Source organism: Phyllobates terribilis, unplaced genomic scaffold, assembly GCF_046119375.1.
Source record: "Phyllobates terribilis strain yellow unplaced genomic scaffold, ASM4611937v1 Scaffold_186__1_contigs__length_3700242, whole genome shotgun sequence".
Lineage (NCBI taxonomy): Eukaryota > Metazoa > Chordata > Amphibia > Anura > Dendrobatidae > Phyllobates > Phyllobates terribilis.
The window spans coordinates 1014532-1037343 of record NW_027362946.1 but is presented as its reverse complement, the minus strand read 5'-3'; the positions used below and the strand labels follow the sequence as shown (position 1 = coordinate 1037343).

Below are 22812 nucleotides of genomic sequence, written 5' to 3'. Positions count from 1 at the left end.
GCCAGAATCTTCCGCAGGGAATTCGAGGGCCAATTCTTCACTTCGAAGAGATCACTTCCACTGTCCACCGGAAAAACTGGTCTCCTCTGGGTAGCTAGGATGCTACCTCCCATCCAGCCACCCTTAGCAACAGACAAAACGGGTGGAGTACCAGGAACAGCACACAAGGAAGTCTCTCTCCACATATTTTCAGGTGGCACCCCAGAGGGTACAGGAGACAACTGGAAGTCCTCCACCGGGTTGGAGGGGGACAGAGACTTGGGGGTAATCTCTGCTTCGAGGTACATCTTGTCAAGCTCACAGGAAGAAATAGACGGGTTATCAGGTACATAATGAGGAAAAGTCACTGTCTCTTTGTTTTCTGGTGGTACCCCGGAGGATTCAGGAAACAACTGGAGGTCCTCCGCCGGGTCAGAAGAGTGCAGAGGCTCAGAGAAAACATCTGCTTCAGAGTACACTAGGTCGGACTCACTGGACGAAGCAGGCGAGGTATCGGGTACCGAGTATAGGAAAGTCTCTGTCCATTCTCCACCAGGTGGCACCCCGAAGGGTTCTGGAGACAACTGGCGGTCCTCCGCCTGGTCAGAGGGGTGTAGAGACTCACGGGTAACCTCTGCTTCAGAGTACACTAGGTCGGACTCACTGGACGAAGCAAGCGAGGTATCAGATCCAGGATATAGGAAAGTCTCTGTCCATTTACCACCAGGTGGCACCCCGAAGGGTTCTGGAGACAACTGGAGGTCCTCCACCTGGTCAGAGGAGTGTAGAGACTCGGGAGTAACCACTGCTTCAGAGTACACTAGGTTGGACTCACTGGACGAAGCGAGCGAGGTATCAGGTACAGAGTATAGGAGAGTCTCTGTCCTTTCGCTACCAGGTAGCACCCCGAAGGGTTCAGGAGACAACTGGAGGTCCTCCGCCTGGTCGGAGGGGTGTAGAGACTCGGGAGTAACCTCTGCTTCGGAGTACACTAGGTTGGACTCACTGGACGAAGCGAACAAAGTATCGAGTACCGGGTGTAGAGAATTCTCTCTCCATTTGTCATCGAGTGGTATCCCGGAGGATTCAGGAGGCAACAGGGGGTCCTCCGCCAGGTAGTAGAGGTGCATAGACTCTGAGGTAACCACAGCTTTGGAGCATCCTTGGACATGCACACCGGTTAAAGTGGGTGAAGCATCTGATGCCGGGTGCAGGAAGTTCTCCTGTGTGGAGTCTGGATGGGCAGAAGTCTCTTCGGGCAGGAGAACTGGTGCACTACCCACGCACATTACCCGTTGGGGCTTCTCCGGGATACAGGGAGATGAAGCTTCAGTAGGGACTTCAAGGTTGGGGTCAGGAGGTCTCAGGGAGGACAGACCCTGGCGTGAAGGCTTGCCTCTACGTCTAGCACGTCTGGACTGCCTCTTGAGGTTGGGAGAAGTATTCCGGAAAGCGTAGTCACCCTGTGAGGATTCTGGGTGGGCAGTAGTCTCATTGGGCTGGAGGACTATTGCGCTACCCACACACATTACCCATTGGGGCTGCTCCGGGATATTGGGAAGTGAAGCTTCAGCAGGAGCCTCCGGGTTAGGATCATCGAAGACCATTAGAAAGGCCACCAGGAAGGCCATTAGGTCCAGGAGGATCGGATCCTGTGTTTCATATAGGGGGTTGATCCATTCCAAGGCATCACCCGCCAGGTAAGACATAATGAATGCCACCTTAACCCGATCGGTGGGAAAACATAGAGGGTAGAACTTGAAGTGTAGCATGCATTGCTCCACAAATGCACGACTTTGTCTAGGATCCCCATAATAACGTAGCGGATCCGCGGGAACGAGAGCAGATAGATCCATCTGGACGGGTGCGTAATTCGCCTGGAACTCAGCTAAAGGAAAAAAAATATATTTATTTATTTATTTTAATGCATGTATTCGCTGGAAAACTTCTCAGAGAGCGAAGGCCGTGGGGCTCAACGGGAACCATGGCCTGAGAATGCTGTTATGCACACGCCCGGGCTGAGCGGCGTGTGCGTGTGATTGTAGTGATTCCACTGGACCATGAACCGGAGAGTGCCTGGAGGGGCGTGACTAAGTATCTGGCCGATCCGACCAAGATGGCACGACGGCATACGACGCCAGTGCACCAGGGAGAAACCGGGCAGAGGGACCAGGTGCTACTCCAGGTCAAACTCCGGACACGGGGGTTGACCCACACAGGGATTACTGGATCAGGCTGGTTAGGCTGGCGAACAGACTGGAGGGTATAGGCAGGCACGACTGGTATGCAGGCAGGCGGGTAAAGGCAAGCGCAGCTAGAGTGCAGACAGGGAGGCACTAGCAGGTAGGAACACAGGCGGGATAGGACCCAGTACACACTGGGACTCAGGAACAATACAGGTAGAGGGGTACAGGCAAGCACAGCTAGAGTGCAGACAGGGAGGCACTAGCAGGTAGGAACACAGGCGGGATAGGACCCAGTACACACTGGGACTCAGGAACAATACAGGTAGAGGGGTACAGGCAAGCACAGCTAGAGTGCAGACAGGGAGGCACTAGCAGGTAGGAACACAGGCGGGATAGGACCCAGTACACACTGGGACTCAGGAACAATACAGGTAGAGGGGTACAGGCAAGCACAGCTAGAGTGCAGACAGGGAGGCACTAGCAGGTAGGAACACAGGCGGGATAGGACCCAGTACACACTGGGACTCAGGAACAGGCAGGTTAGGCTGGCACAGACTGGTGGATATAAGCAAACACGGCAGGTATGCAGATGGGTGGATACAGGCGAGTATGCAGGCAGGGAGGTACTGGCCGAAAGGACGGGCTGGAGCACAGAAAGGTTAAGACCCAGTACAGACTGGGTCACAGAACCGCAGATGCGGTAGACAACCACAGCAGAGAGGGAACGCCCGAAGCGGTGGGCAAGAACAGAGCAGGACAGGGCTGCAGGAGCAGCGAGCACAAGCAGGGCAGGACAGGACTGCCGGAGCAGCGGGCAGAAGCAGGGCAGGACAGGACTGCCGGAGCAGCGGGCAGAAGCAGGGCAGGACAGGACTGCCGGAGCAGCGGGCAGAAGCAGGGCAGGACAGGACTACCAGAGCAGCGGGCAGAAGCAGGGCAGGACAGGACTGCCGGAGCAGCGGGCAGAAGCAGGGCAGGACAGGACTGCCGGAGCAGCGGGCAGAAGCAGGGCAGGACAGGACTGCCGGAGCAGCGGGCAGAAGCAGGGCAGGACAGGACTGCCGGAGCAGCGGGCAGAAGCAGGGCAGGACAGGACTGCCGGAGCAGCGGGCAGAAGCAGGGCAGGACAGGACTGCCGGAGCAGCGGGCAGAAGCAGGGCAGGACAGGACTGCCGGAGCAGTGAGCAAGGAGTCAGAGCAGACTAGAACCGCCGGAGCGGTAAGCAAAGGAGTCAGAGCAGACTAGAACCGCCGGAGCGGTGAGCAAAGGAGTCAGAGCAGACTAGAACCGCCGGAGCGGTGAGCAAAGGAGTCAGAGCAGGCTAGGCTGAGTAGGGGGGACAGGGCTCTGTTCACACGGAACAGACAGGAAGGGAAAGGCAGAGCCAGACACCCACAGGGTACTTGCAGTGAAGTAGCGAGTGGACCACAAACTCACAAACGGGAGTACAGAGACAACAAGCAGGAGTTAGGTACGAGTTCAGACTCTGCAGAAAAAGGAAGGGAACGGACATAGAGGCAAAACAGGTAAAGGATAGGAGAGAGTTCAGACTGGAACTGAGTGTACGGAGGAGACCGACACTGCAGCGGGATACAGGAGCGGGTCTGGGAATACGGCCCCCAGAGAGGCAGGACGAACAGGCAAGGAGCGTGTTCAGACAGGACAGACAAGATACAGGAGCGGGTCTAGGTAATCAGCCCCTAGAAGGCGAGAGGAACAGGCTAGGAGCGTGTTCAGACAGGTCAGACAAGATACAGGAACAGGTCTAGGTAATCGGCCCCTAGAAGGCAGGAGGAACAGGCTAGGAGTGTGTTCAGACAGGTCAGACAAGATACAGGAACAGGTCTAGGTAATCGGCCCCTAGAAGGCAGGAGGAACAGGCTAGGAGCGTGTTCAGACAGGCCTGGAAATACAGCCTCCAGGATAGGCAGACAAGAGAACACAGAACGGGACCTGGCACCTTCAGAGTGCAAGCACACACTGAAAGAAACACTATGCTCAGGCAGGGATAGATGGGCGCAGCTGAGCTATATACCAGGTGACAGACAGCAATAGGCTGAGGACGCACAAGAGGTGTGACCCACAGCAGGTACAAAAAGCAGGAAGTGATCGGGCGCCGCCCTTAAGCAGCAGAAACAGACAAACAGACAGCAAGGAGGGAAGCCAGAGAGACATTCTGGACTGGAGATCAAGTGCGCGCTCTTGCACAGTGGGAGATGGACCACTATGCAAGGACGCCGCCAGGTATGTTACACTCACCACTTTCATGACATAACAGCGGACCAACTCTACCTGACCATACTTGCCAACAATCTGCTAAACACTTTCTTGGGCACATCAAAGACCCGTTCACCGCACCCAAGACCACACGCCTTCCTCTGCCCAGTTGATGAGTCTTCGCACGCCTGATCCAAAATTCAATGCCCCCTTCCCAACAACTCATATCTTCAGCCAACAAACCTCCCACTTTGTTTTTACTAGGAGCCACCAACTCTCCTACTCTCAAAGCCCCAAAAAATGCCAGCGAAAATGCTAGCCGAAACAGTATTTCTTCTAAACTGGAATGACAAATACTATCCAGGGCCAGGCCTAACCTTTCCAACATACTGAAGGACAGTGGTCTACGCTTATCCAAAATCCTAACACCCCTCCTAAGACCCCTTAATGCCTGCCTAACCAAAAAGGATTTTGTCACATCAGTAACGCCTTGCAACTTAAAACCAAAAGCCAACCGTGCAACTAATTTGCTAACCCTCCGACCATCCGATATCCGCTGTCCTACTGACCAAAGACAACACCGCAAACATTCTATCGTCATCACGCTCGACCGGGCCCATTGCGACAACCAGCTAAGCCATACTCGCCATGCTCCTTCATATGATGACCAAGTATGCGCGGTAATGGACTACCGTATCAACCGACCTGCTCGTCTATAACCAGCTGCCATAGATGCGAAGGGCATTCCTGTCCCACGTTCACTGCCTCCGGCGCCAATGCCCGAAAACGATCCCACTGCAAACGAGACAAAGAATCTGCAATAGAATTCTGCACACCTGGAACATGGACCGCTGTAATCCAGGCATTCAACTCAAGACAACGAAGAACCAACTCCGTCACCAGCTTAATAACCGGAGGAGATGATGCAGACAGACTATTAAATACTGACACCACTCCCATATTGTCACAATGGAAACGCACTCTCCTATTTGCAAAACTCTCCCCCCAAATTGAAACTGCTACAATAATAGGAAATAATTCCAACAGAACTAGGTTCTTCATAAAGCCCTTCTCTATCCATGACTTAGGCCATTCACCAACGCTCCACTGACCGTTACAATATGCCCCGTAACCGACGCCACCAGAAGTGTCTGTATAAATCTCACAGTCAAAACTGCTGAGAAACTCATGCTGAATTAGAGACCTACTATTATAATTCTCCAAAAATGACTTCCAAACTCTCAAATCTTCCTTCAGTTCCTTGTTTAATGGGATGAAATGGTGGGAGGCCCTTGACCCAGCTGTTGCCTGTGACAATCTACGGCAAAAAATCCTGCCCATGGGCATAATTCTGCACGCAAAATTCAGTCTACCTAACAGTGACTGCAACTCTTTTACGTAAAGTCACCTTGTGCAACCTTTCAGCTCTGACCACCTCTTGCCCCAGGAGACTCAGTTTATCCTCTGGCAAGGGACATTCCATCCTAACCGAATCAATTAAAATCCCTAAAAAACGTATAACTGTGCAGGGACCTTCCGTCTTCTCCTTCGCTAAAGGAACGCCAAACTGCTCTGCTACCCAAACCATTGTTGCCAACAAATTCCTACATACAAGCGACTCCGGAGGGCCGATAAACAAAAAATCATCCAAGTAATGAATGACCGACTGTACAGAAGCCACTTCTTTTACCGCCCATTCCAAAAAGGTGCTAAAAGTCCCAAACAAAGAACAGGAAATTACGCAGCCCATCGGCAAACATCGATCCACGAAATACTCGCCATTCCAAAAACAACCTAACAACACAATACTATCTGGGTGCACAGGCAGCAACCGAAAAGCCGACTCTATCTGTCTTAGCTAAACACGACCCAGGCCCATATCTCTTGACCCACTGCAGCGCAGCATCAAATGACATATACTCCACTGAACATAACTCTTGCGCAATACCGTCATTAACCGAAAACCTTTTGGATAAGACAAATGTTGGATCAACCGAAACTTATTGGGTTCCTTCTTAGGTACCACCCCCAACGGAGAAATAACTACGTCATCCCGTGGTAAACTCTGAAAAGGACCGGCCATCCTTCCCAGTTCCACCTCCTTCCTCAACTTCTCGCTAACCACTCCCGGGTAAAGAGACGCCGACCTCAAATTTTTAACAGAAAAAAGAACTGTATGACTGGGTGGCGGAATCCTAAAACCCTCCAAAAAACCTTCAAAAATAACAGCGGTCTTCAACCTATCTGGGTACCTTTAGAAAGGGGGCCATCACGTGAGGTCTCACTGGAGTCACCCCCTTGATCGGAACCCACTGAAGACTTCCCTTTTCCTTTTTTAAAGCATTTTGATGCCCCATGCGAGCCACCGTTGCAATGGGAGTACACTGTCTTCTCTTTAGAACTCTGTGCCCCTTGGTTGCTTCCTCCATGACCCACTGCTTGTGCCCCACTATTGCCGCTCCCGTGAAAGGACTGCCCATACCTCGCTGGAGCCATAACCTTTAGCCACAGCCCTATGTCCTTTTGGTCCCACCTAATCTCAGGCCGTACCGCCTTCCTTTACCGAAACTGCTCATCGTATCTTAACCACGTCTGCCCAACATAAATACGATGTGCCTCCCCAATAGAGTCCTGATAGCAAAAAAGGCCCGAGCAATTTTCTGGTGCCTTTTCTCCAATGACACTAGCCAGTATCGCAAAGGCTTGCAGCCAGTTTACGAATGTCTGAGGAATCAGCCTACACCTCCGCTTCTCCTCCTCTTCTTTTTTACTATCATCCTTCTTCCCCTTATCCAAATTAAACTTCTCCAGAGGGAGAAGTGGAAAAATTTCCACGTATTCATCTTTCCAAATATTTTCTTTTACCTCCTTCTTCAAGTGTGCCCCCAACAGACCCTCAAAGCACACATAAACCTCCCCTTTCGCTCGATCGTCAAGTTTAACGGCCTCACCTTTCTCTTTTTCCGTCTGCACGGACACACACACACCCGAGGATGCACCATCCGACCCCGCCACTGCCATGCTCACCTCCCCACCAACCCGTGGCGTGACCGACTGCCCAGGAACCCAAACCCCTGCGGGAGAAACCCCTGCCCCAAATGCTGACCTACCATCCAACCTTGCCAAAACATCCGACAAGCCAGTTAAAACATCTCTAAGCCCAGGTATGACTGTCCCAGCTACCCCGGTAACGTTGCTCCTGCTAGGCCCGCTAAATTGACTACCCTCCATTCCAAAAGACATTAAACCACCCGGTAACAGACCAGACATAGTAGCATACTCACCGAGCTGCGCAGGTGCTGTGTCCCCTCCAGCCGTAAGTCCCGACTCCCGCCGATCAGTTTCACCAACGCCGTCTTTGCCAAAATCAGACTCTTCCGACTCACGATCCTGTTCCAGGCCCACGCCCCTGGCCTCCTCGTCACCAGGGGGGACCCGAACAGAACCTGCAGCGCCCTCGTCACCATAAGCTGCCGGTCGCCTCGATGCTCCTCTCTGTAACATACCTGGCGGCGTCCTTGCATAGTGGTCCATCTCCCACTGTGCAAGAGCGCGCACTTGATCTCCAATCCAGAATGTCTCTCTGGCTTCCCTCCATGCTGTCTGTTTGCTTCTGTTTCTGCTGCTTAAGGGCGGCGCCCGATCACTTCCTGCTTTTTGTACCTGCTGCAGGCACACCCCTTGTGCGTCCTCAGCCTATTGCTGTCTGTCACCTGGTATTTAAACCAGCTGCTCCAATTAACCCATGCCTGAGCATTGTGTTCTGTCAGTTGGCTTCTGGTCACTGATATGCCAGGTCCCGTTTATGTTTCCTGCCTTCGGTATCAGTTCCCGTGTCTGAACTGTGTCCTGTCTGTATTATCTTCTAGCCTGTTGTCTTCTGCCTATCCTGGAGGCTGTATTTCCAGGCCTGTGTGAACACGCTCCTGCCTGTTCATTCCGCCTTCTAGGGGCCGCATACCTAGACCCGCTCCTGTATCTTGCTGCTGTGTCTGTTCTTGTGAGAGACAGAAACTCAGATGCAAACAACACAGTGAAGATAAATCTAATCCCAATGGACCCATGTTATTGCATATAGGACTAATAAAGAGAACGGGCCATCATCTTGTAACAATAAAGATAAGGGGGGATTGTTCCTCTGTGAAGCAGAGAAACAAAAAGATGGCCACACAAGTTCAAAATTGTAAAGAAGTAAGAAAATTCCTTTATTAACACATGTAGTAAACACAAATTACAAAGATAAATGCGGACGACAGAGTGGACACAGAGTGCTGGATCCACATGAATAAAACAATGTTAAAAACTGTGACACAGCGCCCGAAAGGTCAGCCTATATAGCAAGTGGAAATATAAGGGGGACAGCGACAGGGTCACATGTACTAATAAATATATACCACCCATCATGAATACCTTTTACAAATAGTACCCCCAAAACAATAATATCCCATCACAATCAAAATACCCAGAAACAAAAGGGTTAAAACCCTTATACAGATGGAAGTAATACAAACAATTGGTCATAAATAAGCTAAAATAGCTATGTACCTGGGTAAGGCCACCAGACAGGCTCTGCTACCGTCACCCCGACGCACGTTTCGGTAGGAAAACCTTTTTCAAGGGGTAATACTGCACACCAACTATCCACCTTTTATACCCCCACATCCATATCTGCAGCGTGCACATGTTGCACAGTGAAGCGGAAGTGCCATGTAACTGACTTCCTGTTTCACTCACTGCATGTAACTGACTTCCTGCCTCACTCACAGCGTCTCCATGGAGAGGCGTCAACAGCCCTGTCATGTAGCTCCAGGCTCCACCCCCTCGCTTCACATGATCAAGCCCAAGTAACTGACTTCCTGTCTCACTCACTGCTTGTAACTGACTTCTTGCCACATTCACTACGTCTCCATGGCGAGGCATAAACAGCCCTATCATGTGGCTCCAAGTTCCACCCCCTCACTTCACATGATCAAGCCCGAGTAACTGGCTTCCTGTCTCACTCACTGCATGTGACTAACTTCCTGCCACATTCACTGCGTATCCATGGAGAGGCATCAACAGCCCTGTCATGTGGCTCCAAGTTCCGCCCCCTCGCTTCACATGATCAAGCCCAAGGTGCCACCCCCATGATCATGGGATATAAACACCACCGCTGCCCGGCCAAAAATGACGCGGAAACTCCGCCGCACCACAGGCGCACAGCGGCGTCGGCATCACAAGGACGTCGAGAGCCACTGGGCGCATGCGCGAAGCGGAGGGACCGCGTACCGGCCAGACAGCGATGGCGTGCACCGGAGCCACCACCAAGGCACCTGACAGCTGGCAGAAGACAAAGAAAGGGAACGAAAGAAGAAAGATATAAAGGAGAAGGAGGAGAGGGCAAAATTGACTCAGATGGAACATAGGAGGCAGACAAGAAAGGGAGCAAATAGGAAATGTGTATACAAATAAGTACTGCAATCAAAAGTATTACCATAATAGATGGAAGACATATGTATATCCAACACTGTTAACCTATATCCATATCAGTACATACAATATAGAGTACATAAATATCAATCCCATTAGAGCATTATGCAATACAATCTTCTGCAGATTCGTCTCATTAGAAAAAATAATACATTGATGTAACAGCAAAAACCACATATATCTCTCAATATATGCTATATCAGTGAATTATGCAATCATCTTCTCATGGTGTCTGCAAGACTACATCATCACCATCCTCCATGGAATCTAGGTAGATAGCTGCATGATGTCAAACAATGGAGAACCGGGAGGTAAGGGCAACTCACTCATCACTGGTAACAGGGCAGACAATATGTCACGGGCAACAATCTAGTGGAGAGTCAATGTGCAGCATTAAAATAAGAACAATGATAAAATCTGAAATGCAAAAAAGAATATAAAAACAACTGAGGACATCACATGCAGACCGGAAATTAAAGAAATGGGACGAAGCTAATACTCTCGTTCAACCCCTTCGGTTGCAGGGTTTTAAGTGCCCATATCCATTTAGACTCCAGCTGGGCCAACCTCTGGGTCACTCGACCACCACGGATACCTACAACTATATTGTCTATACCTCTCACACTCAGCCCAGTGGAGTCACATCCATGGTATAATTTGAAGTGGCGTGGGATGGTCTTGAGGGTGGATGCATCAGTGTGGCCAAGTGCCGCCTCTATGCCCAGTACGTGTTCCCTTACCCGTGTTTTAAACTGACGAGTAGTCATGCCCACATAGATGAGACCACACGGACAGGTTGCATGGTATATCACGTACCGTGTTTGGCAGGTGATGTAACTAGTGATCGGAAGTCTATTACCATCAGAGTCCCAAAATTCATTACTTCGATCAATGTTGGGACAGGCGACACACCGGCCACACGGACTACATCCACGCCGTACACCACCCACACCACTCAAAAAAGTCTGTCGGGGTACCCCCTCATAATGACTCCGCACGAGATGATCCCCTAAATTTTTAGCGCGTCTGAAAGTTATACATGGTTTTTCAGACACATATCTCGTTAGAATCGGGTCATTCATGAGCACCGGCCATGCTTTCTCCAGTGCTCTCCTCATAGCCGGTGCTTGAGTGTGGTACTTAGTGATGAACCTAACGATCTCAGTGTTGGTATCATCTCTAGACCCATATAAGAGGTCATCTCGTGCAGAGTATTTAGCCCTATTAAAGGCCTTTTTCACAGATCTACGGCTATAACCACGGGCATAAAACCTCTCCATTAACTCCCTGGACTGAGTGAGAAAATCACTGTCCGTTGAGCAGAGCCGTCTTAAACGCAGAAATTGGCCCACCGGAACCGACCTTATCATGTGTTGTGGGTGGGATGACGATGCATGCAGCAATGTATTGGTGGATGTGGGTTTCCTGAATATATTGGTCTTAATGCTCTGATTCGCTTCTCTATTAAGAGTCACGTCCAGAAATTCTGCCCTGTTGGGATCACACTGATATGTAACGTGGATATTTACGTTATTGCAATTGAGTTTGTCCATAAATTCAATTAAGCATTGCTGTGAGCCCTGCCAGATCAGGAAGATGTCGTCGATGTAGCGTGCCCAAAAGAGGACACGGTCCATCGACGACCCTAGATCTGACAGGGAGAGGTCTCTCTCCCACAGCCCCAGGAAGAGGTTAGCATATGAAGGGGCGAAAGCCGCCCCCATCGCTGTCCCCTGGAGCTGTAGGTAGAAAGACCCCTTAAAAATAAAAAAATTGTGCGTCAGTGTGAAATCCAACAATTCCACCAGTAAGGACCTCATTTCTTCTGACAGGTTAGACCCCCCCAGGAAAAAAGCCACAGCCCGTAAACCGTCAGCATGCTTGATATTGGTATACAGGGATTCAATATCCACTGTTACCATCATAGTGTCATGATCTAAATAAAGGCCATCAACTCTCCTAAGGAGATCACCCGTATCACGTAGAAATGATGGGAGGTTCTCTACCAAAGGCTGCAATTTGGAATCAATCCAGCGGCTAACATTCTCGAGAAAGTTACCCCTTCCCGAAATTATCGGACGCCCAGGTGGTTTATTAATGTTTTTATGTAATTTCGGGAGTAGGTACATTGTAGGGATGGTAGGCTCAGTCACTCTCAATGCTGACGCTAGTTCACGAGTGATCACCCCCTCTCGACTCGCCCTATCCAAAATAGATTCCAATTGTACACAGAATGCCGACAAGGGGTTGAACGTAAGCTTCTTGTAGCAATTTTTATTGTGAAGCTGGCGGAATGCTTCGCATTCATACATATCAAGAGGCCAGATAACAACGTTTCCCCCCTTGTCGGCAGGCTTAATTACTACTCCTGGAAGTTCCCTAAGTACCTTTAATCTCCTCCTTTCATTCTTGGTCAGATTGTCACCAGATATGTATTTAGGAATTTTATGAAATTCTTTGCTGACAATCTGAACAAACACGTCCACATTGGTACAGGAGGATAATGGAGGGAATTTCTTTGATCTAGGGCGGATGGAAGGGGGTATCTTACCGCTTTCAGATGTATTATGATCTACTGCCAGTTCCTCCAGTGCCTTTAATGCCATTTGTTCTTTTTCTGAAGGAAATAATTTACAGGTATTATCATTATGAAAATGGCGCTTGAACAGCAATGATCGTGCAAACATATGTAGGTCCTTCACCGCGGTGAACTCATCGAACCCAGCAGACGGCGAAAAGGAAAGGCCCCTGCTGAGAAGCGACAGGTCCTCCGCAGAGAGTAAATGACCACTAAGGTTAACCACCTTATTATCAGAATCACTGCCTATGCACGTATGATGTACAACAGCACTGGAGGAACTGTTTACCTTAGCATTCCCAGAATCAGATTGTTCAGGAGGTCCACCATTACGACGTTTATACGGATGAAAATTGCGGTACTTTCTGGTATACGTCCCAGGTCCCGTTGTAATCGATGAGGTGGACTCATCAGAAATATCACTTAGGGAAGACGTAGAAGCCGCAAATGACATACGAGGTACATTGGATCGTGCACTAGGGGATGGTCTCCATTTATACACTTGCTTCATTTGATAATCACGTGTATCCCTCTTGAGTTTAGCAGCATGGTTTATTTGAATTTTTTTGACAAGGTCATCAATCATCTGATCAGTCGTGGTTTCAAACTTGGTCAATCTATCAGACTTAGGGTCCAATTTAATAGAGGCCTGAGAGGCATCAATCAGACTGTCCAATTTGTCGATCGTGTGGGTATTTAAACCTATTAATAATTTCATAAATCCAATTGAACAACTGTTGCCTAATTCCTCCCACTTTGCTACAAATTCGTCATCCTCCACATGAAAGGCCGGCACCACTCGAACACGTAACCCCCTTGGAATCAATTTTCTCGATATATAGGTTTCCAGCAGGGCACGGTTCCACCATAATTTAGTACGTCTACATAGTAGCCCCTGTAGATTATTAGATTCATCATCCCACTTCGCATCTCCGATCTGCTGTGAACCACCAGCCTCTGCCCCAAAAACCTGCTCCGCTTGTAAATGCCAAGTACGTTCTTTGGCTCTGTAGTCCATGGTCTCAGTAGCCAAACCTGTGCTGAACACAGTAGATATATATAGTGAGAGACAGAAACTCAGATGCAAACAACACAGTGAAGATAAATCTAATCCCAATGGACCCATGTTATTGCATATAGGACTAATAAAGAGAACGGGCCATCATCTTGTAACAATAAAGATAAGGGGGGATTGTTCCTCTGTGAAGCAGAGAAACAAAAAGATGGCCACACAAGTTCAAAATTGTAAAGAAGTAAGAAAATTCCTTTATTAACACATGTAGTAAACACAAATTACAAAGATAAATGCGGACGACAGAGTGGACACAGAGTGCTGGATCCACATGAATAAAACAATGTTAAAAACTGTGACACAGCGCCCGAAAGGTCAGCCTATATAGCAAGTGGAAATATAAGGGGGACAGCGACAGGGTCACATGTATTAATAAATATATACCACCCATCATGAATACCTTTTACAAATAGTACCCCCAAAACAATAATATCCCATCACAATCAAAATACCCAGAAACAAAAGGGTTAAAACCCTTATACAGATGGAAGTAATACAACCAATTGGTCATAAATAAGCTAAAATAGCTATGTACCTGGGTAAGGCCACCAGACAGGCTCTGCTACCGTCACCCCAACGCACGTTTCGGTAGGAAAACCTTTTTCAAGGGGTAATACTGCACACCAACTATCCACCTTTTATACCCCCACATCCATATCTGCAGCGTGCACATGTTGCACAGTGAAGCGGAAGTGCCATGTAACTGACTTCCTGTTTCACTCACTGCATGTAACTGACTTCCTGCCTCACTCACAGCGTCTCCATGGAGAGGCGTCAACAGCCCTGTCATGTAGCTCCAGGCTCCACCCCCTCGCTTCACATGATCAAGCCCAAGTAACTGACTTCCTGTCTCACTCACTGCTTGTAACTGACTTCTTGCCACATTCACTACGTCTCCATGGCGAGGCATAAACAGCCCTATCATGTGGCTCCAAGTTCCACCCCCTCACTTCACATGATCAAGCCCGAGTAACTGGCTTCCTGTCTCACTCACTGCATGTGACTAACTTCCTGCCACATTCACTGCGTATCCATGGAGAGGCATCAACAGCCCTGTCATGTGGCTCCAAGTTCCGCCCCCTCGCTTCACATGATCAAGCCCAAGGTGCCACCCCCATGATCATGGGATATAAACACCACCGCTGCCCGGCCAAAAATGACGCGGAAACTCCGCCGCACCACAGGCGCACAGCGGCGTCGGCATCACAAGGACGTCGAGAGCCACTGGGCGCATGCGCGAAGCGGAGGGACCGCGTACCGGCCAGACAGCGATGGCGTGCACCGGAGCCACCACCAAGGCACCTGACAGCTGGCAGAAGACAAAGAAAGGGAACGAAAGAAGAAAGATATAAAGGAGAAGGAGGAGAGGGCAAAATTGACTCAGATGGAACATAGGAGGCAGACAAGAAAGGGAGCAAATAGGAAATGTGTATACAAATAAGTACTGCAATCAAAAGTATTACCATAATAGATGGAAGACATATGTATATCCAACACTGTTAACCTATATCCATATCAGTACATACAATATAGAGTACATAAATATCAATCCCATTAGAGCATTATGCAATACAATCTTCTGCAGATTCGTCTCATTAGAAAAAATAATACATTGATGTAACAGCAAAAACCACATATATCTCTCAATATATGCTATATCAGTGAATTATGCAATCATCTTCTCATGGTGTCTGCAAGACTACATCATCACCATCCTCCATGGAATCTAGGTAGATAGCTGCATGATGTCAAACAATGGAGAACCGGGAGGTAAGGGCAACTCACTCATCACTGGTAACAGGGCAGACAATATGTCACGGGCAACAATCTAGTGGAGAGTCAATGTGCAGCATTAAAATAAGAACAATGATAAAATCTGAAATGCAAAAAAGAATATAAAAACAACTGAGGACATCACATGCAGACCGGAAATTAAAGAAATGGGACGAAGCTAATACTCTCGTTCAACCCCTTCGGTTGCAGGGTTTTAAGTGCCCATATCCATTTAGACTCCAGCTGGGCCAACCTCTGGGTCACTCGACCACCACGGATACCTACAACTATATTGTCTATACCTCTCACACTCAGCCCAGTGGAGTCACATCCATGGTATAATTTGAAGTGGCGTGGGATGGTCTTGAGGGTGGATGCATCAGTGTGGCCAAGTGCCGCCTCTATGCCCAGTACGTGTTCCCTTACCCGTGTTTTAAACTGACGAGTAGTCATGCCCACATAGATGAGACCACACGGACAGGTTGCATGGTATATCACGTACCGTGTTTGGCAGGTGATGTAACTAGTGATCGGAAGTCTATTACCATCAGAGTCCCAAAATTCATTACTTCGATCAATGTTGGGACAGGCGACACACCGGCCACACGGACTACATCCACGCCGTACACCACCCACACCACTCAAAAAAGTCTGTCGGGGTACCCCCTCATAATGACTCCGCACGAGATGATCCCCTAAATTTTTAGCGCGTCTGAAAGTTATACATGGTTTTTCAGACACATATCTCGTTAGAATCGGGTCATTCATGAGCACCGGCCATGCTTTCTCCAGTGCTCTCCTCATAGCCGGTGCTTGAGTGTGGTACTTAGTGATGAACCTAACGATCTCAGTGTTGGTATCATCTCTAGACCCATATAAGAGGTCATCTCGTGCAGAGTATTTAGCCCTATTAAAGGCCTTTTTCACAGATCTACGGCTATAACCACGGGCATAAAACCTCTCCATTAACTCCCTGGACTGAGTGAGAAAATTGTCTGTTCTTGTCTGAATACTCTCCTAGCCTGTTTTGTTTTTCTCTATGTCCGTACCTTCCCTTTTTCTGCAGAGTCTGAACTCGTACCTAACTCCTGCTCGTTGTCACTGTACTTCCGTTTGTGAGTTTGTGGTCCACTCGCTACTTCTCTGCAAGTACCCTGTGGGTATCTGGTTCTGCCTTTCCCTTCCTGTCTGTTCCTTGTGAACTGAGCCCTGTCCCCTCCGCTCTGCCTTGCTTGCCGCTTCGGCGGTTCTTGCTTGCTCAGCCCTGTCCACCGCGTCTGCGGTTTCGCTTTGCTCAGCCCTGTCCACCGCGTCTGCGGTTTCGCTTTGCTCAGCCCTGTCCACCGCGTCTGCGGTTTCGCTTTGCTCAGCCCTGTCCACCGCGCCTGCGGTTTCGTTTTGCTCAGCCTTGTCCACCGCGTCTGCGGTTTCTCTTTGCTCAGCCCTGTCCACCGCGTCTGCGGTTTCGCTTTGCTCAACCCTGTCCACCGCGTCTGCGGTTTCGCTTTGCTCAGCCCTGTCCACCGCGTCTGCGGTTTCGCTTTGCTCAGCCCTGTCCACCGCGTCTGCGGTTTCGCTTTGCTCAGCCCTGTCCACCGTGTCTGCGGTTTCGCTTTGCTCAGCCCTGTCCACCGCGTCTGCGGTTTCGCTTTGCTCAGCCTTGTCCACCGCGTCTGCGGTTTCGCTTTGCTCAGCCCTGTCCACCACGTCTGCGGTTTCGCTTTGCTCAGCCCTGTCCACCACGTCTGCGGTTTCGCTTTGCTCAGCCCTGTCCACCGCGTCTGCGGTTTCGCTTTGCTCAGCCCTGTCCACCGCGTCTGCGGTTTCGCTTTGCTCAGCTTTGTCTACCGCGTATGCGGTTTTGCTCTGCTCAGCCTTGTCTACCGCGTCTGCGGTTTTGCTCTGCTCAGCCTTGTCTACCGCGTCTGCGGTTCTGCTCTGCTCTGCCTTGTCTACCGCGTCTGCGGTTCTGCTCTGCTCGGCCTTGACTACCGCATCTGCGATTTCACTTTACTCTGTTTGTTTACCGCATCTGCAGCTCCGAATTTGTCTCCCAGTCTGTACTGGACCCTACCCAGCCTGCGCTCTAGTCTGTCTGTTCCTGTATTCCCTGGTGTGGGTCAACAGCCGTGTCCGGAGTCTGACCTGGAGTAGACCCTGGTCCCTCTGCTCGGTTCCTCCCTGGTGCACTGGCGTCGTATGCCGTCGTGCGACCTTGGTCGGATCGGGCAGATACTTAGTTACGCCCCTCCAGACACTCTCCGGTTCATGGCACAGTGGAACCACTAAACACGCACAGTCAGTCCGGGCGTGTGCATTACACTCTCCTTGTAGACCCGACAGATTGGAAGACCCAGACGGTCCAGTCTGGTCCGTAAAGCCAGGCAGCTCCTTGTTGTTTCCCGCCGCCCCACTCCGGATATCACGACCAGGCTGCGGATCCATGAAAACCTGCCGTCTGCCTGCTGACCGTCCTCGCACTGCATCAAGGCTGTTGCGACTAGCAGGCACCCCGACAGGAGCATCGCCAGGTGTACCTGCCGCAGAACTGCATCCTCTGTGCCGGCTCCTTGCTCCCACTGCCCTCTGTGCTGTTTTTTCAATATGCCTGCTACTCCCAGCAGGCGGCGCTAATGATGCGCCCAGTGTCCCAGTCGCAGGCAGAGCCTGCTGAGAAGGCACATTATCCCATGCGGTCCCGGCTCCGGCACGTGACCGCAATATAGGCCGCACTGCCGGTTCGGGCCCCAAATCCGGCGCGAGCGGCGCATGGTGTGCAGGGCCGGCTCCCCGTGTGGGCCCGCCTCTATTTTGAGGGTCCGATGTAGGCCGCACTTGAATGAGCCGCGCTCGCTGAGAAGGCCCAGCATCCTGCGCAGGCCCGCCGCGAGATCTTGAGCGCGATGTAGGCCGCACTTTCGGTGCGGCCTGGGCTTCCGGCGCGAGCAGCACTCGCGTTACTGCAGCACCACCAGGCCGGCTGGGCGGATTCCCGCCGGTGCGAGCCCAGCGGCGGGGGACCTCACCGCCGTGCTCACTTACCGCAGGGGCCCCGCAGCCTGCGCCTGGCGGGCGCGTTTTAATCTGGGGACAGTCTCTCTGGGGGCCACATCCTCCTGGCTCTTCTACCAGACCCTGCCGGTGCACCATCATCTCTGGCAGTCCCCAACAGATTCGACAGCTGGGACTGCAGCCACCCATCGCTCCTGGACTGCGCTGCCTCCCGCAGTTGATCAAAGAGGGCATCTACGGGCTCCATGAGGTAGGTGTCTTCTTTACGTGCCTTCCTGAAGGAATGGCAAGATCCCGCCTCCCTCTTTTTATATATCCCCCCCTCTAGCCTCCTTAAGCCGGCGCACCCGAGCATTCTTCCCAATCCCAAGCCCCACTTTATTCAAAATATTCCTAGCCCACCTCCTGGCCCATCCTGGTCATGTGGGGCCTCCATCCAGCTTTGCTTGCCTCCTGCCCCCTCCTTTCATGGGACAGCCAGCTGTGCTTATCTGTCAGGACACCACCAGCATTGCCGAAGACACGTTCTCAGAGAAAGCTGGCTGCCAGGTATAAAATCTCCAAGGCGTGACAGGCGAGCTCAGGCCACTCATCCATTTTTGAAGACCAAAATGTCAAAGGGTCCAAACCCTCCCTGATGATATTGATAGTGAGTTCTAGATACTCCTGCACCATCCTCTCCAGTCATTCACCACGTGTCAGACTTGTACTCTGTTGTGCTGGTGCATGAGCTGGTCTAACAAATGTGTGAAAGGACTCTCAGAAATTGCTTCTGCCAGTTACACTACTGCTGCTGCTAATATTTTGGCGTTGACGAATTGACGTACTGGAGGTACGAAGTGTAGAGCTGCGATGGACACTGTGTGCCTCACTCCTGTCTTGGGAAAAACCTCTCATAAGGTTGTGTAAAAGCCTGTTTCGATACTCCAGCATTCGCGGGTCCCTTCCAGGGTGGAAAGCATCTGGAAAAATTTACTCTTATAATGTGGATCTAACAGAGTGGGAACCCAGTAGTCAGAATTATTTTGAGTCATAACTATACGGGGATCATGTTGCAGATAGTGCAACAAGAAGACACTCATGTCGGGCTCTTCCATGAGGTCCAAGTCCATGCTGTGTTTGTGGCTGGGTAACTCTGATGCTTGTTTCCTCCGTCCCCTCCTGCCAAACATGAACAACAGAGAGGGGATGATTATCCTCTTCATCTTCTGAGTGTTGCTCGCCCATCACCTCTTCCTCCTCCATTTGCTCCTCGCCTCTTGCACTTTCACTAACAGTTTGTCTGGTATTACCAACTCCTCTCGATTGCAATAATCCACCCTCCCTTGGCACCCTGAGATGTCCCCTACTGTATCACGTTAGTAACAGAAGAAAGTATTTTTTTAGTGTGGATGACGCCTATATAACATAGCAGATATGCTCCAAGATATTTCAAACTCCAATCTAACCTGCTATATCACGTTAGTCACGTTTTTTTTTACTCTTGTTAGCAATAGAAAAAATAGATTTTTTTTTACTGTGCATAAAGCTGAATTTCACCACAACAAAATAACAAGGTGGGCTACTATAGCTTGCTGTATCACATTAGCAAATTAAAAAATATATTTTTGTACTCTGCTCTCAGAAGCTCTGCATACAGCTGAATTTCAACCCCACAAAATGACAAGGTGGGCTAGTAGGACTTGCTGTATCACATTAGCAAGTGAAAAAATAGATTTTTTAAGGGATACTCGTTCCTGGCGCACGACAGAAGCAGTGCACAACAGAGTTCTATGACATGGGCCCTGCTGTCTTTGTCTGAACCTCAGTAATGGCACAAGAAAAAAAACTCTGCTGGAAGGTCGACTTCACAGACACACAGGACACTAGTTATCTAAACTATCTGACTTACAAGCAACCGCCTATCTACCTAGCTAAAATCTCTCAGTATGCAGGAGATGTGTCTAGCAGCAGCATTTGTGACTTTTTATAATTAGAAACTGGCGCTGACACAACATGTCTGCTCTTTATATAGAGGGGACATGTGATTTCAGCAACCAATGGCACAAGCCCTTGTGTCTGGACAGAGTGGATGATTCCTGCGCCCTCATTGGCTAGCCGCAATTTGCACACAAAGTTAGGGAAGGGGGGGAATTACAAGCACGGCGCTCCTCTCAGCTCTCCCCAGCCCCTTCCTTCATCAAACACGTCCCCCCGTTCATCATACACCACCACTATGCTAGCCAAAGTGTTAAAAACACTTTAGTTGCAACGCAATAATTTTCCCGCACTTTTTCACCGGATGTTACAGATTTTTGCAGATTTTAAGAAAAAATGCTCGTGTTTCCGATCACGAATCCGATTGTGCCATATTCGTGCTGAATTTAACATTTGCGATCATTTTTCGAATATATTCGCTCATCACTCATGACACCTTCTCTCCATCTACCTGATGATCCTGAGGAACATTGGGATCTTCTTGTTTACAGTCCTGTGGAAGAAGAGGACGGGGACATCTCTCTGGTGTTGTCCTCTTACTGGATAGATCTGGAGGAAACACATACAGGGACTGAATTCATTCTTTACATACAGATAATTATAGGCCGTGTGTATTTAGTCCTGTCTATTACCTGGCGATGTGAGCGGCTGGGGAACCTCCATCATGACGTCCTTGTACAGATCTTTGTGTCCTTCTAAATACTCCCACTCCTCCATGGAGAAATAGACAGCGACATCCTGACACCTTATAGGAACCTGACACATACAATGATCCCGTCATCCTCCAATCCCTTCATAGTGTTACTGAATAATGTCCCAGCATTCCCAGCAGTGTCACCTCTCCAGTCAGCAGCTCAATCATCTTGTAGGTGAGTTCTAGAATCTTCTGGTCATTGATGTCCTCATGTATCAGGGGGTGAGGTGGAGGCCCGGTGATTGGACTCAGGGGTCTTTCCCATCCCTCAGACACAGGGTCCTGACAGCGCCCACTAGAGGTCTTCTTCACTACTGTGTAATGCTGGTTATGGAGAGACACATTAATAAATCTCACTACAGACATTCCCAGAGTCCTCACCTCTCCAGTTCTGTCCATCTGTTATTCCCATAGATAAGAATGATGTAATGTGATGTCATCAGAATCTCTCACCTCTCCAGTAAGCCGGAAGAGGATCTCTAGGGTGAGGTGTAATATCCTCTCCGCCATCTTGTCTCTGTCCATATCCATTTTGATGGGTAAATCAGGAAAATTCTCTTATATAGAAGATCTTCACTGAGAGGATTTGATATTGTAGAGACCTGAATGAGAAGATGATGAGCCTATGTAACATCATAAAAATCCTGTTTAATAATACAATTACTGGAGATACAGTGTAATAAGGGAAACATATGAGATTATTTTACAGTATTTAGTTTTCTTCTTTACATCTAGTAATAAAACCTTTATATTTTAGGCCACAGACAACAAGCAGTTTCTTCCTTGGAGTCTGTAGCTGAATACGTTTCTCAAAGACTCATCTTCCATAAAGCTAATTCTCGTCTCATTTACCGACACTGGAATTGGCATTAGCAATACTGCAGGAGGTAATCTTCATCTTCTACTACGGCTCTAGAAACACATTTGGCCAGAGTCTGTCACTGACTACATCACCACCGGCCACCTATATGTCTCCCGTCTTTCCTGGTCTGTAATCTTCTATCACGTTAGATCTCATGTCTGATTCACACACAGAAGTTTAAGGCTTTTATAAAAGCTTGTTTGTAAGAACACCAAGACGGAGTTATTTGATGCTAATGTCTCCATGTACAGTGTTTTATAGGGTTTATTTTTGCCCTTAGGCTTTCCTATATTACAAGAAAAACACCAGAAAAAAAGCAGATATTAAAAGGATTCAAAAGAAAATTGGCATTAACAATTCTTGTAAAAAGAAAAAAAACATGCAAAACTCATAAGACATGTTTTGTTATTTTTTTTAACAAGTTAAACATTTGTTTTAAAAAATAACTCTTTTGGGCACTACAACATAGATGAACACCACAGGGATGGCACAGGTGTGGCGGCAACAAAACCTTGACAGTTTAACCACTTGCTGCTGTCAAAAGCAAACATGGCATTTAAGAAGGTTTGACCGAGTTCGGCTCAATGTCCCTCCTCCCCAAAAAACTCGAACGTATGGGGCTGCCTAGTTCCTACAATACTTAAATGCCTAATAATAGTGTCTGGGCCTGCAATGTACGAAAGTCTATTAGGCCGGGCCAGAGGCAACGTCCAATAAGTTACCTTTTAACGCCCCCATACACATTAGACTAAAGTTGCATGAAAGCACCGATTTCAGGGGGGTTTAGTCAACTATATAATTTATTTGGGGGGCCTCCCGACAGATGATGTCAGGGCAGAAAAGGATCTGGCATCCTGAATTTCAGAGGCTGATCCGTTTGTTCTTCCTGTAGATAATCCTCCGATAGAGGAGTCTGGAGGCGACTCTCTCATACAGATCACAGGAAAGCTGGAATATTTGTGTGTATGGGGGAGTTAGGAGAGATAGCCGTC

The 22812-nt window shown here is 49.2% G+C and overlaps 1 protein-coding gene across 1 annotated transcript in view; it reads right to left on the bottom strand.

Annotated features, from left to right (window-relative positions):
• The window catches only part of LOC141212785 (uncharacterized), a 100941-nt gene extending 87493 nt beyond the window's left edge, over positions 1–13448 (bottom strand). Inside the window, exons 1-3 of the mRNA XM_073665092.1 lie at positions 12240–13448; positions 11215–11357; positions 10892–11103 (exon numbers count right to left, since the gene is read on the bottom strand). Coding sequence (XP_073521193.1) covers positions 10892–11103; positions 11215–11357; positions 12240–13448 — 1564 coding nt within the window. The remainder of the gene's footprint in view (positions 1–10891; positions 11104–11214; positions 11358–12239) is intronic.
• Between the last annotated feature and the right edge of the window lie 9364 nt (positions 13449–22812).